The following is an 11786-nucleotide window of genomic DNA, read 5'->3' on the forward strand; positions in this document are numbered from 1 at the left end:
GCCCAGCTAAAATATTTTTTTGTAGAGACAGGGTCTCCCTGTGATGCTTAGGCAGGTCTTGAGCTCCTGGGCTCAAGTGATCATCCCACCCTGGTCACCCAAAGGGCTGGGATTACAGGTCTGTGCCACCATGCCCAGCCCAATCTGCCCTCCTGACCTGACAGTTGAGGCCCTAATGGAGACTGCAGCAGGGCATCCAGGCTATGGAGCCCCACCCACCAGCTCTGCCTCAGTTGCCCATGTGCCCTGGCAAGCCAGTGGCTCCCACTGAGCCTCAGGTTCTCTTCCATAAAACAGGGCTGTGATGAAGATTCTCTGAAGATAGTCCTCCCTGTGGCTACCATGTCCAGGAGCCCAGCACCAGTTCAAGGCTAAGGCCATCCCTGTATCTCACCTCCCCTCCCTCTGACACACACACCACATCTGCCTCACCTCTCATAAAGAACATCTGGGCTGGCCACGGTGGCTCACACCTGTAATCCCAGCATTTTGGGAGGCCAAAGCGGGCGGATCACAAGGTCAGGAGATCGAAACCATCCTGGCCAACATGATGAAACCCTGTCTCTATTAAAAATACAAAAATTAGCTGGGCGTGGTGGCGCATGCCTGTAATCCCAGCTACTTGGGAGGCTGAGGCAGGAGAATCACTTGAATGAGGGAGTCGGAGGTTGCAGTGAGCCGAAATCGTGCCACTTCATGCCAGCCTGGTGACAGATAAAAATAAAAAAAATAAAGGGCCATGCGTGGTGGCTCACATCTGTAATCCCAGCACTTTGGGAGGGCGAGGCAGGCGGATCACAAGGTCAGGAGATTGAGACCATCCTGGTTAACACGGTGAAACCCCATCTCTACTGAAAATACAAAAAAATTAGCCAGGCGTAGTGGCGGGCGCCTGTAGTCCCAGCTACTCAAGAGGCTGAGGCAGGAGAATGGCGTGAACTCGGGAGGCAGAGCTTGCAGTGAGCGGATCGCACCACTGCACTCCAGCCTGGGCAACAGAGCGAGACTCCCATCTCTCAAAAAAAAAAAAAAAAAAAAGAACATCTGGAGCCATAATTCCCGTTGTTCTTGTTACTTGACACTGCCTAAAGGCATGTTCTGTGGGTTCCGGGGAAACTGATTTGAAAAACTTGAGTGTTGTAAAGGAGCGGAGCCAGAGGGCCATAAGCTGAGTGAACACAGCAGTTGTGAGAGATCCCAGGTGCTTCCTGGGGACAGGGAGACACGACAGACAGACCAAGAAGCAAAGGGGCCTCTGATGTGACTTCAATATCAAGGTCTTGTCGGGCACAGTGGCTCATGCCTGTAATTGCAGCATTTTAAGACGCCGAGGCGGGTGGATCACTTGAGATCAGAAGTTCAAGACCATCCTGGCCAACATGCTGAAACCCTGTCTCTACTAAAAAGTACAAAAAATTAGCTGGACATGGTGGCTGGAGCCTGTAATCCCAGCTACTTGGGAGGCTGAGGCAGGAGAATCTCTTGAACCTGGAAGGCAGAGGTTGCAATGAGCCAAGATTGCGCCACTGCACTCCAGCCTGGCGACAGAGTGAGGCTCCATCTCAAAAAAAAAAAAAAAAAAAAAAAAATCAATGTCTCAATGCAGACGGCCAGGTATCAGGTGTCCATCCATGTCTCCCAAAAGCCACTTGGCACCAGGAGCAGACAGGAAAGGCAAAGAGGAGCCAGACTGAAGCAGAGCTTCTTAGCTCCCAAGCCACACGGGTGGCCACAAGTCAGAGAGGCTGTGTGTGTGTGCGTGCGTGTGTGTGTGTGTGTGTGTGTGTATGTGTATTTCTTCAGTTCAGTGTGTGTGTATGTATGTTTCTTCTGCAGCTCAGTGTGTGTGTGTGTATTACTTCAGCTCAGTGTGTGTGTGTGTATTCCTTCAGCTCAGTGTGTGTGTGTGTATGTATGTTTCTTCTGCAGCTCAGTGTGTGTGTGTGTGTGTGTGTGTATTCCTTCAGCTCAGTGTGTGTGTGTGTGTATTCCTTCAGCTCAGTGTGTGTGTGTGTGTATGTATGTTTCTTCTGCAGCTCTGTGTGTGTGTGTGTGTTTCTTCTGCAGCTCAGGATGCCTCCAACATTTCTGCTGAAGCCTCACCCTCACTCCTGGCCCATCCTGAGGCCTCTACCTAAGATGCCAATGAGTAGCCCAGACACTGGGGCTCCAGCGTTTGTCACCAGGTGGTACCTGGATGTGGGAGGTAGACAGGTCAGATGGCCAGTTTGGGCAGTGCCCCTCATGCCTATCTGGCCCTGGGTCCCTATGCCACCTTGCTGGGGAGGGTCTTTTCGCTTACACCTCCTCTGAGCCGACTCTGCGCAGTAACACAAATGTGTATCAGGCACATGCTTTCCCCAAAAGGTGGATGACCAGTTGGGTGATCAGGGCTGTTAGGGGGCTGAAGGGTCCTGGGGAGTCCAGGTCTAGCCAAGTTGAGGCATATCCTGCTGCATTTTCCAGCCACCTGGCCCAAATACACCACCTGAACCCACCACCAGGTATTCCCACACCCCATGGGTGGCCTTGACACGCACACCCTGCGCTTTTCTCCAAGTCCAGGAGCAGCCCAGTCTTCCCTCAGGGCACCGCGGCCTGCTTGGGACTGCACAGTGCCTGGGAGGGTGCCTGGGGAGGGTCACAAGGGACATGGTGCTAGAAGCAGGAAAAGTGTAGGGACCGGAAAAGCCCCCATGCATCCTGGAAGGGACATGGGCCAGTTTGAGCAGGGGCGTGAGAGTCCAGCCCTGGCCTTGGCAGGTGGAGAGGTGCGTGGGCCAGACATCCGCGGCAGGAGGCGGGGGAACATGCCAAGAGGCGGAAGGGGCACGCGGAGACCCCCAGGGGGCGCCGGAAGGGGCGCGCCGGGCGGTTGGCCGCTGCGGGGGCGGCGGCCGTTGGCGAGCTGAGGCCTGCCAGGCGAAGTCTGGAGACTAGCCGGGCCGCGGCCGCAATGGCCAAGGACTCGCCCAGCCCCTTAGGCGCGTCGCCCAAGAAGCCAGGCTGCTCCAGCCCGGCGGCGGCAATGCTGGAGAACCAGAGGCGGGAGCTGGAGAAGCTACGGGCAGAGCTGGAGGCGGAGCGGGCAGGCTGGCGGGCTGAACGGCGGCGCTTCGCTGCCCAGGAGCGCCAGCTGCGTGAGGAGGCCGAGCGGGAGCGGCGGCAGCTGGCTGACCATCTGCGCTCCAAGTGGGAGGCACAGCTCGGCCGGGAGTTGCGGCAGCTGCAAGAGGAGATGCAGCGGGAACGCGAGGCCGAGATCCGGCAGCTGCTGCGCTGGAAGGAGGCCGAGCAGCGGCAGCTGCAGCAGCTGCTGCACCGGGAGCGCGATGGCGTGATGCGCCAAGCCCGGGAGCTGCAGCGCCAGCTGGCCGAGGAGCTGGTGAACCGCGGCCACTGTAGCCGCCCGGGGGCGTCCGAGGTCTCCGCGGCGCAGTGCCGCTGTCGCCTGCAGGAAGTGTTGGCGCAGCTTCGCTGGCAGACTGACGGCGAGCAGGCGGCGCGCATCCGCTATCTGCAGGCGGCGCTGGAGGTGGAGCGCCAGCTCTTCCTCAAGTACATCCTGGCGCACTTCCGCGGGCACCCGGTTTCATCGGGATCACCGGACCCCCAAGCTGTGCATTCCTTGGAAGAACTGCTGCCCCAGACCTCCAGCGGCTCTTGCCACGCCCCCAAACCCGCCTGTCAACTCGGATCTCTAGACAGCCTGAGTGCTGAAGTCGGTGTGCGCTCCGGCTCGCTAGACCTGGTGTCCTCTGCGTGCTCCAGCTCCCTAGACAGTCTGCTCTCCACGCACGCCAGCTCCCTTGATTGCTTCGCACCTGCGCGTTCCCGCTCGCTTGACAGCACCCGGAGCCTCCCCAAGGCCTCCAAATCCGAGGAGCGGCCCTCCTCACCAGACACCTCCACCCCTGGCTCCCGGAGGCTCCCGCCGCCACCATCGCCACTCCCGCCGCCACCATCGCCACTCCCGCCGCCACCACCACCATCAGTCCACAGGAAACTCAGCAACCCGCGGGGAGGAGAAGGCTCTGAGAGCCGGCCCTGCGAAGTCCTTACTCCCTCACCCCCGGGCCTGGGCCACCAAGAGCTGATAAAGCTGAACTGGCTGCTGGCCAAGGCGTTGTGGGTGCTGGCGCGCCGCTGTTCTACCCTGCAAGAGGAGAACAAGCAGCTGCGGCGTGCAGGCTGCCCCTACCAGGCAGACGAGAAGGTGAAGCGGCTCAAGGTAAAGCGCGCGGAGCTGACGGGGCTCGCGCGGCGCCTAGCTGACCGCGCCCGCAAGCTGCAGGAGACCAGTCTCTGGGCCGTGAGCGCACCTGTGCCCAGCGAGAGTTGCGCCGGCCTGGAGCTATGCCAAGTCTTTGCCCGCCAGCGCGTTCGGGACCTGTCGGAACAGGCGAGCGCGCTGCTGGCCAAGGACAAGCAGATCGAAGAGCTGCGGCAGGAGTGCCACCTCCTGCAGGCGCGTCTCGCCTCGGGTCCCTGCAGCGACCTGCATACTGGAAGGGGCGGCCCCTGCACCCAGTGGCTCAACGTCAGAGACTTAGACCGCCTGCAGCGCGAGTCCCAGAGGGAAGTGCTGCGCCTGCAGAGGCAGTTGACGCTTCAGCAGGGAAACGGTGGCGCCCGGCCCGAGGCGGGCGGCCAGAGCGCAACCTGCGAGGAGGTGCGACGGCAGATGCTGGCGCTGGAGCGCGAGCTGGACCAGCGGCGGCGCGAGTGCCAGGAGCTGGGCGCGCAGGCGGCGGCGGCGCGGCGACGAGGCGAGGAGGCCGAGACACAGCTGCAGGCGGCGCTTCTCAAAAACGCCTGGCTGACGGAGGAGAATGGGCGGCTGCAGGCCAAGACCGACTGGGTGAGGAAGGTGGAGGCTGAGAATAGCGAAGTGCGCGGCCACCTGGGCCGCGTGTGTCAAGAGCGCGATGCCGCCGGCTTGATCGCCGAACAGCTGCTGCAGCAGGCGGCGTGCGGGCAGGACAGGCAGCAGCAGCTGCAACGCGACCCGCAGAAGGCCCTGTGTGACCTCCATGCTTCCCGGAAGGAGATACAGGCGCTCCAGTGTCGGCCTGGTCACCCTCCCGAAGAGCCCTGGGAGACCAGTCAAATGCCGGAGTCCCAAGTTAAAGGTAGCAGAAGGCCCAAGTTCCAGGCACGGCCTGAAGACTACGCAGTGTCACAGCCCAACAGAGACATACAGGAGAAAAGAGAAGCCTCCCTCGAGGAGAGCCCAGTTGCCCTTGGGGAGCCAGCCAGTGTCCCCCAAGTTTCAGAGACAGTCCCTGCCAGCCAACCTCTGTCCAGGAAAACCAGCTCCCGGTCAAACTCCTCCTCTGAGGGGTCGATGTGGGCCACCGTGCCATCCTGCCCTACTCTGGACACGGACACAGCCAGTGAGGTGGATGAGCTGGAGCCTGACAGCGTGTCCCTGGCCCTGGAAATGGGGGGCTCGGCGGCTCCTGCTGCTCCCAAGCTCAAGATCTTCATGGCTCAGTATAACTACAACCCATTTGAGGGGCCCAATGATCACCCTGAGGGTGAGCTGCCCCTCACAGCTGGGGACTACATATATATCTTTGGGGACATGGATGAGGATGGCTTCTATGAGGGGGAGCTTGAGGATGGCCGGCGGGGGCTGGTGCCCTCCAACTTCGTGGAGCAGATTCCAGACAGCTACATCCCAGGCTGCCTGCCTGCCAAATCCCCTGACCTTGGCCCCAATCAACTCCCAGCTGGGCAGGACGAAGCTCTGGAGGAAGACAGCTTATTACCTGGGGAAGCCCAGGGAGTGGTGGACAGAGGGCTGTGCCAGATGGTCAGGGTGGGCTCCAGGACAGAAGTAGCAACAGAGATCCTGGATACCAAGATGGAAGCCTGCCAGCTGGGCTTGCTGCAGAGCATGGGGAAGCAGGGCCTCTCCAGACCCCTTCTGGGGTCCAAAGGGGTGCTCCGTATGGCTCCCATGCAGCTGCACCTGCAGAATGTCACAGCCACATCGGCCAAGATCACCTGGGTCTACAGCAGCCACTGCCACCCTCATGTGGTATATCTTGATGACCGAGAGCATGCCCTGACCCCAGCAGGCGTGAGCTGCTACACCTTCCAGGGCCTGTGCCCCGGCACGCACTACCGGGCGTGGGTGGAGGTGCGGCTGCCATGGGACTTGCTGCAGGTGTATTGGGGAACTATGTCCTCCACCATCACCTTTGACACACTCTTGGCAGGACCTCCCCACCCGCCGCTGGATGTGCTGGTGGAGCACCATGCCTCGCCAGGTGTCCTGGTGGTCAGCTGGCTCCCTGTGACCATTGACTCAGCTGGGTCCTCCAATGGAGTCCAGGTCACCGGTTATGCTGTGTATGCAGATGGGCTTAAGGTTTGTGAGGTCGCCGATGCCACTGCTGGGAGCACCCTATTGGAATTCTCCCAGCTACAGGTGCCCCTCACGTGGCAGAAGGTCTCAGTGAGAACCATGTCACTCTGTGGTGAGTCCCTGGATTCAGTGCCGGCTCAGATCCCCGAGGACTGCTTCATGTGTCACCGATGGCCAGAGACTCCACCTTTTAGCTACACTTGTGGCGACCCATCCACCTACAGAGTCACCTTCCCCGTCTGCCCCCAGAAGCTGGCACTGGCTCCTCTGAGTGCCAAGGCCAGCCCCCACAACCCTGGAAGCTGCGGGGAGCCCCAGGCCAAGTTCCTAGAAGCATTCTTTGAAGAACCCCCAAGGAGGCAATCCCCAGTGTCCAACCTGGGCTCAGAAGGAGAATGTCTGAGTTCAGGGGCTGGCAGCCAAGCCCAGGAGCTTGCAGAGGGCTGGGAGGGCTGTAGAAAGGACCTGCTCTTTCAGAAGAGTCCCCAGAACCACAGGCCACCTTTGGTCAGTGACCAGCCTGGGGAGAAGGAAAATTGCTACGGGCACATGGGCACCAGCAAAAGCCCTGCTGCAGGATTCATCTGTCTACATACCGAGTGTGGGCCCAGGAAGGAACCGTGTCAGGAAAAGGCTGCCCTTGAGAGGGTACTTTGGCAAAAGCAAGATGCCCAAGGGTTCACACCTCCCCAGCTGGGCGCCAGCCAACAGTATGCATCTGACTTCCATAACATTTTGGAGGAGAAGCAGGAGGCACTGTGCTTGGATCTGTGGGGCACAGAGAGGCGAGAGGAGAGGAGGGAGCCCAAGCCCCACAGCAGTCAAGGACAAGCTCTGGGGGTCAAGAGAGAGTGCCAGCTCCATGAGCCCAGCTCAGCACTGTGTCCAGCTCCATCCGCCAAAGTCATCAAGACGCCCAGGGGTGGCCCCCAACAGCTGGGGACGGGTGCCAACACTCCAGCAAGGGTCTTTGTGGCCCTCTCTGATTACAACCCCCTGGTGATGTCTGCCAACCCCAAGGCTGCAGAGGAGGAGCTGGTCTTCCAGAAAAGGCAGTTGCTAAGAGTGTGGGGCTCTCAGGACACCCACGACTTCTACCTCAGCAAGTGCAACAGGCAAGTGGGCAATATCCCTGGGCACCTAGTGGCTGAGATGGAGGTGGGCACAGAGCAGACTGATAGGAGGCGGCATTTGCCGGCCCAAGGGCACCTGCCTTCTGTGGCCCACCTTGAAGATTTTCAGGGGCTCACCATCCCCCAGGGTTCCTCCCTAGTGCTCCAAGGGAACTCTGAGAGACTCCCACTGTGGACTCCAAAGATCATGATAGCAGCTCTGGACTACGATCCTGGGGATGGGCAAATGGGGGGCCATGCGAAGGGCAGGCTGGCGCTGAGGGCAGGGGACGTGGTCATGGTTTATGGGCCTAGGGATGACCAAGGATTCTATTATGGAGAGTTGGGCGGCCACAGGGGCCTGGTTCCTGCCCACCTGCTGGATCACATGTCCCTCCATGGACACTGAGCAAGCATTCTTGCCCAGGTAGTGGCCTCTGGCTGCTCACACCCTGCCAGAGGAGAAACAAGCTTTCAGACCCTCACACCAGCACCCCTCCTCACCACCATAAGTAGCATGTGCTCCAACTGCCACTGTGTTAAACTGATGGTAGTCCTTAAACTGATGGTAGTCCTTAAGCGTCCCCTAGGCTCTGTAAGTAGCAGGACTTAAGCCTGAGTTATTTGCGAAAGCAAACACAACAAGCCAACCCCTGAGAGTTTGAGAGGCCATTTCAAAGTTGCTGATAACTATGGCAGGTATATGGAGAAGCGCCTTTTTCTGTGGCCAATGTGTGTTTTCTCTAGGAGGTTAAGATTATCTATCCATTGCCTTGTACGAAAGTCTCAAGAAAAGTCTACATCTTAAAAAGAAAAAAGCAATCTGAATGTTATTTTTGGGATGTGAGGGTGATCTGGCTGCGACATGTGTCACCCCATTGATCACCAGGGTTGATTCGGCTGATCTGGCTGACTAGGCGGGTATCCCTTCCTCCCTCACCACTCCAAGTATGTCCCTCCAGAAGCTGTGCGCTCAGTGGAAGAGGATGACCATCCCCAATAGAGGACGATCGGTCTTCAGTCAAGAGTATAAGAGTAGCTGTGCTCCCCTGCTAGAACCTCCAAATGAGCTCTCAGAATGTTATTTTTATGTCTTATGTCCAACCCCTCATTAAAATGTTCATAGAAAAAACATATTTTAGAAGTTGAAGCACAACCAAGGAAACATGAGCCTGGCTTTCCTCCCTCTCACTTCTGTGCATTGGGTCCGCAAGGGCTACAGAAATGTTTTCCTGGCCAGGGAAGGGAGGGTGCACCCTTCTGCTTTTTTTTTCCTGGCTGCAGTCTATTCCCAGAACACATTCCATCACATGGTTCCCAGAACTCAGATTGTGCAGTGGCCACGTCATCATTGGCTGGGGCTCACAGTCACAGCAGCAGAGGCCTCCCTAAACCTCCCTCTCCTCTAGCCCCACCCGCTGTCCCCTGCCTGCTCCTCATGCCCCCATGCTGGGTCCCCTGGCCTCACTTCCGTTGCCATGTTTTCATAATCCTCTCAGGCTCTGGGCAGCAGCGCTGCCCACGGTAGGACCAGATCATATAAGGAAAATACTGCAGGCTCATCTTGGGGCTGCACTGGGGACCTGAGAACACCTTATCCCACTATACCTGCTGCACCTCATCTGACACCAGCTTCTCTGCTTTGCCCAAGGTCCCTAGGCCCTGAATACTTACTTTTTAAGGTCAGCCTAGCTCAGGATGTGCTAGTTTGGCTGCAGAGGGTCCTACTAAGAGCCAGGACTGAGGAGCAAGGCCCAAAAAACTCCTCTGGGCCACATCTTCCCTGAGGGCATCCCCGCAGGGAGGCCGTGTGCTGCTGAGCCCTTTGCTAAGTGGGTAGTCAGTGTCTCCCAGATGACGATCTTGCTTCATTCAGATAGCTTTCGTAGCTCACCGCTTGTCTGAGTCACTTCCTGTGAGGGATCACCTTGGGATGGCATTTCTTTTCCTTTTTTTTTTTCTTTGGTGACAGAGTCTCACACTGTCACCCAGGCTGAGGTGCAATGGCACAATCTTGGCTCACCACAACCTCTGTCTCCCAGGTTCACACGATTATCCGGCCTTAGCCTCCCGAGTAGCTGGGATTACAGGTGCACAGCATTACACCTGGCTAATTTTTTGCATTTTTTAGTAGAGACGGGGTTTCACTATGTTGGCCAGACTAGTCTCAAACTCCTGACCTCGTGATCCGCCCGCCTCAGCCTCCCAAAGTGCTGGGATTACAGGCATGAGCCACCACGTCCGGCCTTCTTTTCTTCTTTTCTGTTTTTTTTTTTTTCTTTTTGAGTTGGAGTCTTGCTCTGTTGCCCAGGCTGGAGTGCAGTGGTGCGATCTTAGTTCACTGCAAGCTCTGCCTCCCGGGTTCACGCCATTCTCCTGCCTCAGCCTCCTGAGTAGCTGGGACTACAGGCGCCCGCCACCACGCCTGGCTAATTTTTTGTATTTTTAGTAGAGACGGGGTTTCACTGTGTTAGCCAGGATGGTCTCGATCTCCTGACCTCATTATCTGCCCACTTCAGCCTCCCAAAGTGCTGGGATTACAGGCGTGAGCCACTGCGCCCGGCCCTTTCCTTTTTTTGAGACAGAGTCTTGGTCTGTTGCCCAGGCTGGAGGGCAGTGGCACAATCACAGCTCACTGCAGTCTTGAGCTTCAGGGCTCAAATTATTCTCTCACCTCAGCCTCCCAAGTAGCTGGGACTACAGATGTGCACCACCACACCTAGCTAATTTGGTGTGTGCATAGAAGCAGGGGTCTCACTGTGTTGCCCAGGCTGGTCTCAAACTCCTGGGCTCAAGCAATTCGCCTGCCTCAACCTCCCAAAGTGTTGGGATTACAGGCCTGAGCCACCACACCTGATGCCTGGCTAATTTTTAAATTTTTTGGTAGAGATAGGGTCCCACTATGTTGCCCAGGTTGGTCTGGAACTCCTGCGCTCAAGTGATTCTCCTGCTTTGGCCTCCCGAAGTGCTGGGATTACAGGCCCTGAGCCACTGCACACAGAGGGTATTTCTTTATTTGCCCCATTTTGCAGAAGAGCTTCCTGAGGCTCAGAGGGGCCCCCTCATCTAAGCTCACATCATGGCTCAAAGTCACCTCCTCCATAGACTTCCCAGGCTGCCCCTCTGGGAGGGCGGGAATGAGGGGTGGTCTTTATCCTTCTCTCCTTCTCTTTGATACCCTTTTGTTTCCCCATGTCCAACAACACTGTCAGAGGAAAGACACTTCCAGAATACCCAGGTAAAAAAAAAAAAAAAAAGAGACAATAAGGAAAGGACACTGCCTTCTCCGGTGTCATCAGAAATGACCGAAAGCACCCTGGTGCAGAAGGACCAGAGCCACCAACTGGTTCCATGGCAAGTTCATGAACTGAGGCCACTGGGTTCTACCACGCTGTCCCTGGGGCTAAAGGTGGGGACAGGGAAGGTGCAGGCCTGAGGTCTATCTCAACCTAACACACTTACTGCTGCCTTATCCTCAAAGAACACAGGAGATGGCCGAGTGCGGTGGCTCATGCCTGTAATCCCAGCACTTTGAGAGGCCAAGGCGGGCAGATCACCTGAGGTAAGGAGTTTGAGACCAGCCTGGGCAACATGTTGAAACCCCATCTCTACTAAAAACACAAAAATTAGCCAGACATGGTGGTGCATTCCTGTAGTCCCAGCTACTCGGAAGGCTGACGCAGGAGAATCACTTGAACCCGGGAAGCAGAAGTTGCAGTGAGCCAAGATAGCTCCACAGCACTCCAGCCTGAGCAACATAGTGAGACCCCATCTCTTTAAAAATAAATAAATAGGGCCAGGTGCCGTGGCTTACGCCTATAATCCCAGCACTTTGGGAGGCCAAGGTGGGTGGATCACGAGGTCAAGAGATCGAGACCATCCTGGCTAACATGGTGAAACCCCATCTCTCCTAAAAATACAAAAAAATTAGCCAGGCGTGGTGGTGGGCGCCTGTAGTCCCAGATACTCGGGAGACTGAGGCAGGAGAATGGCATGAACCCGGGAGGCGGAGCTTGCAGTGAGCCGAGATTGCGCCACTGCACTCCAGCCTGGGTGAGAGAGCAAGACTCCATCTCAAAAAAAATAAAATAAATAAATAAATAGGCCTGGTGCCATGGCTCACACCTGTAATCCCAGCACTTTGGAAGGCCGAGGCAGGCGGATCACAAGGTCAAGAGTTCAAGACGAGCCTGACCAATACAGTGAAACACTGTCTCTACTAAAAACACAAAAAAATTAGCTGGACGTGGTGGCACACAGCTGTAGCCCCAGCTACTCGGGAGGCTAGGCAGAAGAAT

General features: G+C 57.1%; 1 protein-coding gene and 2 non-coding genes across 3 annotated transcripts; 1 reads left to right on the forward strand and 2 right to left on the reverse strand.

Annotated features, from left to right (window-relative positions):
• Positions 1-2462: 2462 nt before the first annotated feature.
• LOC100441828 (RIMS-binding protein 3A) lies at positions 2463-8636 on the forward strand. Its single transcript, XM_009236830.4, has one exon. It carries the CDS (start codon positions 2957-2959, stop codon positions 7895-7897), a length of 4941 nt encoding a protein of 1646 aa, XP_009235105.4. The 5' UTR covers positions 2463-2956; the 3' UTR covers positions 7898-8636.
• Positions 8637-8763: 127 nt separating this feature from the next.
• LOC112130695 (small Cajal body-specific RNA 18) lies at positions 8764-8846 on the reverse strand. The gene has a single exon (XR_002912927.1). It is a non-coding gene; the product is annotated as a small Cajal body-specific RNA 18 (non-coding RNA).
• Positions 8847-8935: 89 nt separating this feature from the next.
• LOC112130697 (small Cajal body-specific RNA 17) lies at positions 8936-9078 on the reverse strand. The gene has a single exon (XR_002912929.1). It is a non-coding gene; the product is annotated as a small Cajal body-specific RNA 17 (non-coding RNA).
• Between the last annotated feature and the right edge of the window lie 2708 nt (positions 9079-11786).

This window comes from Pongo abelii, chromosome 23 (genome assembly GCF_028885655.2).
Source record: "Pongo abelii isolate AG06213 chromosome 23, NHGRI_mPonAbe1-v2.0_pri, whole genome shotgun sequence".
In the NCBI taxonomy this organism is placed as follows: domain Eukaryota; kingdom Metazoa; phylum Chordata; class Mammalia; order Primates; family Hominidae; genus Pongo; species Pongo abelii.

Coding starts and splice junctions, on each gene's coding strand:
- LOC100441828 (XM_009236830.4), top strand. CDS start 2,957: ATGGCCAAGGACTCGCCCAGCCCCTTAGGCGCGTCGCCCAAGAAGCCA.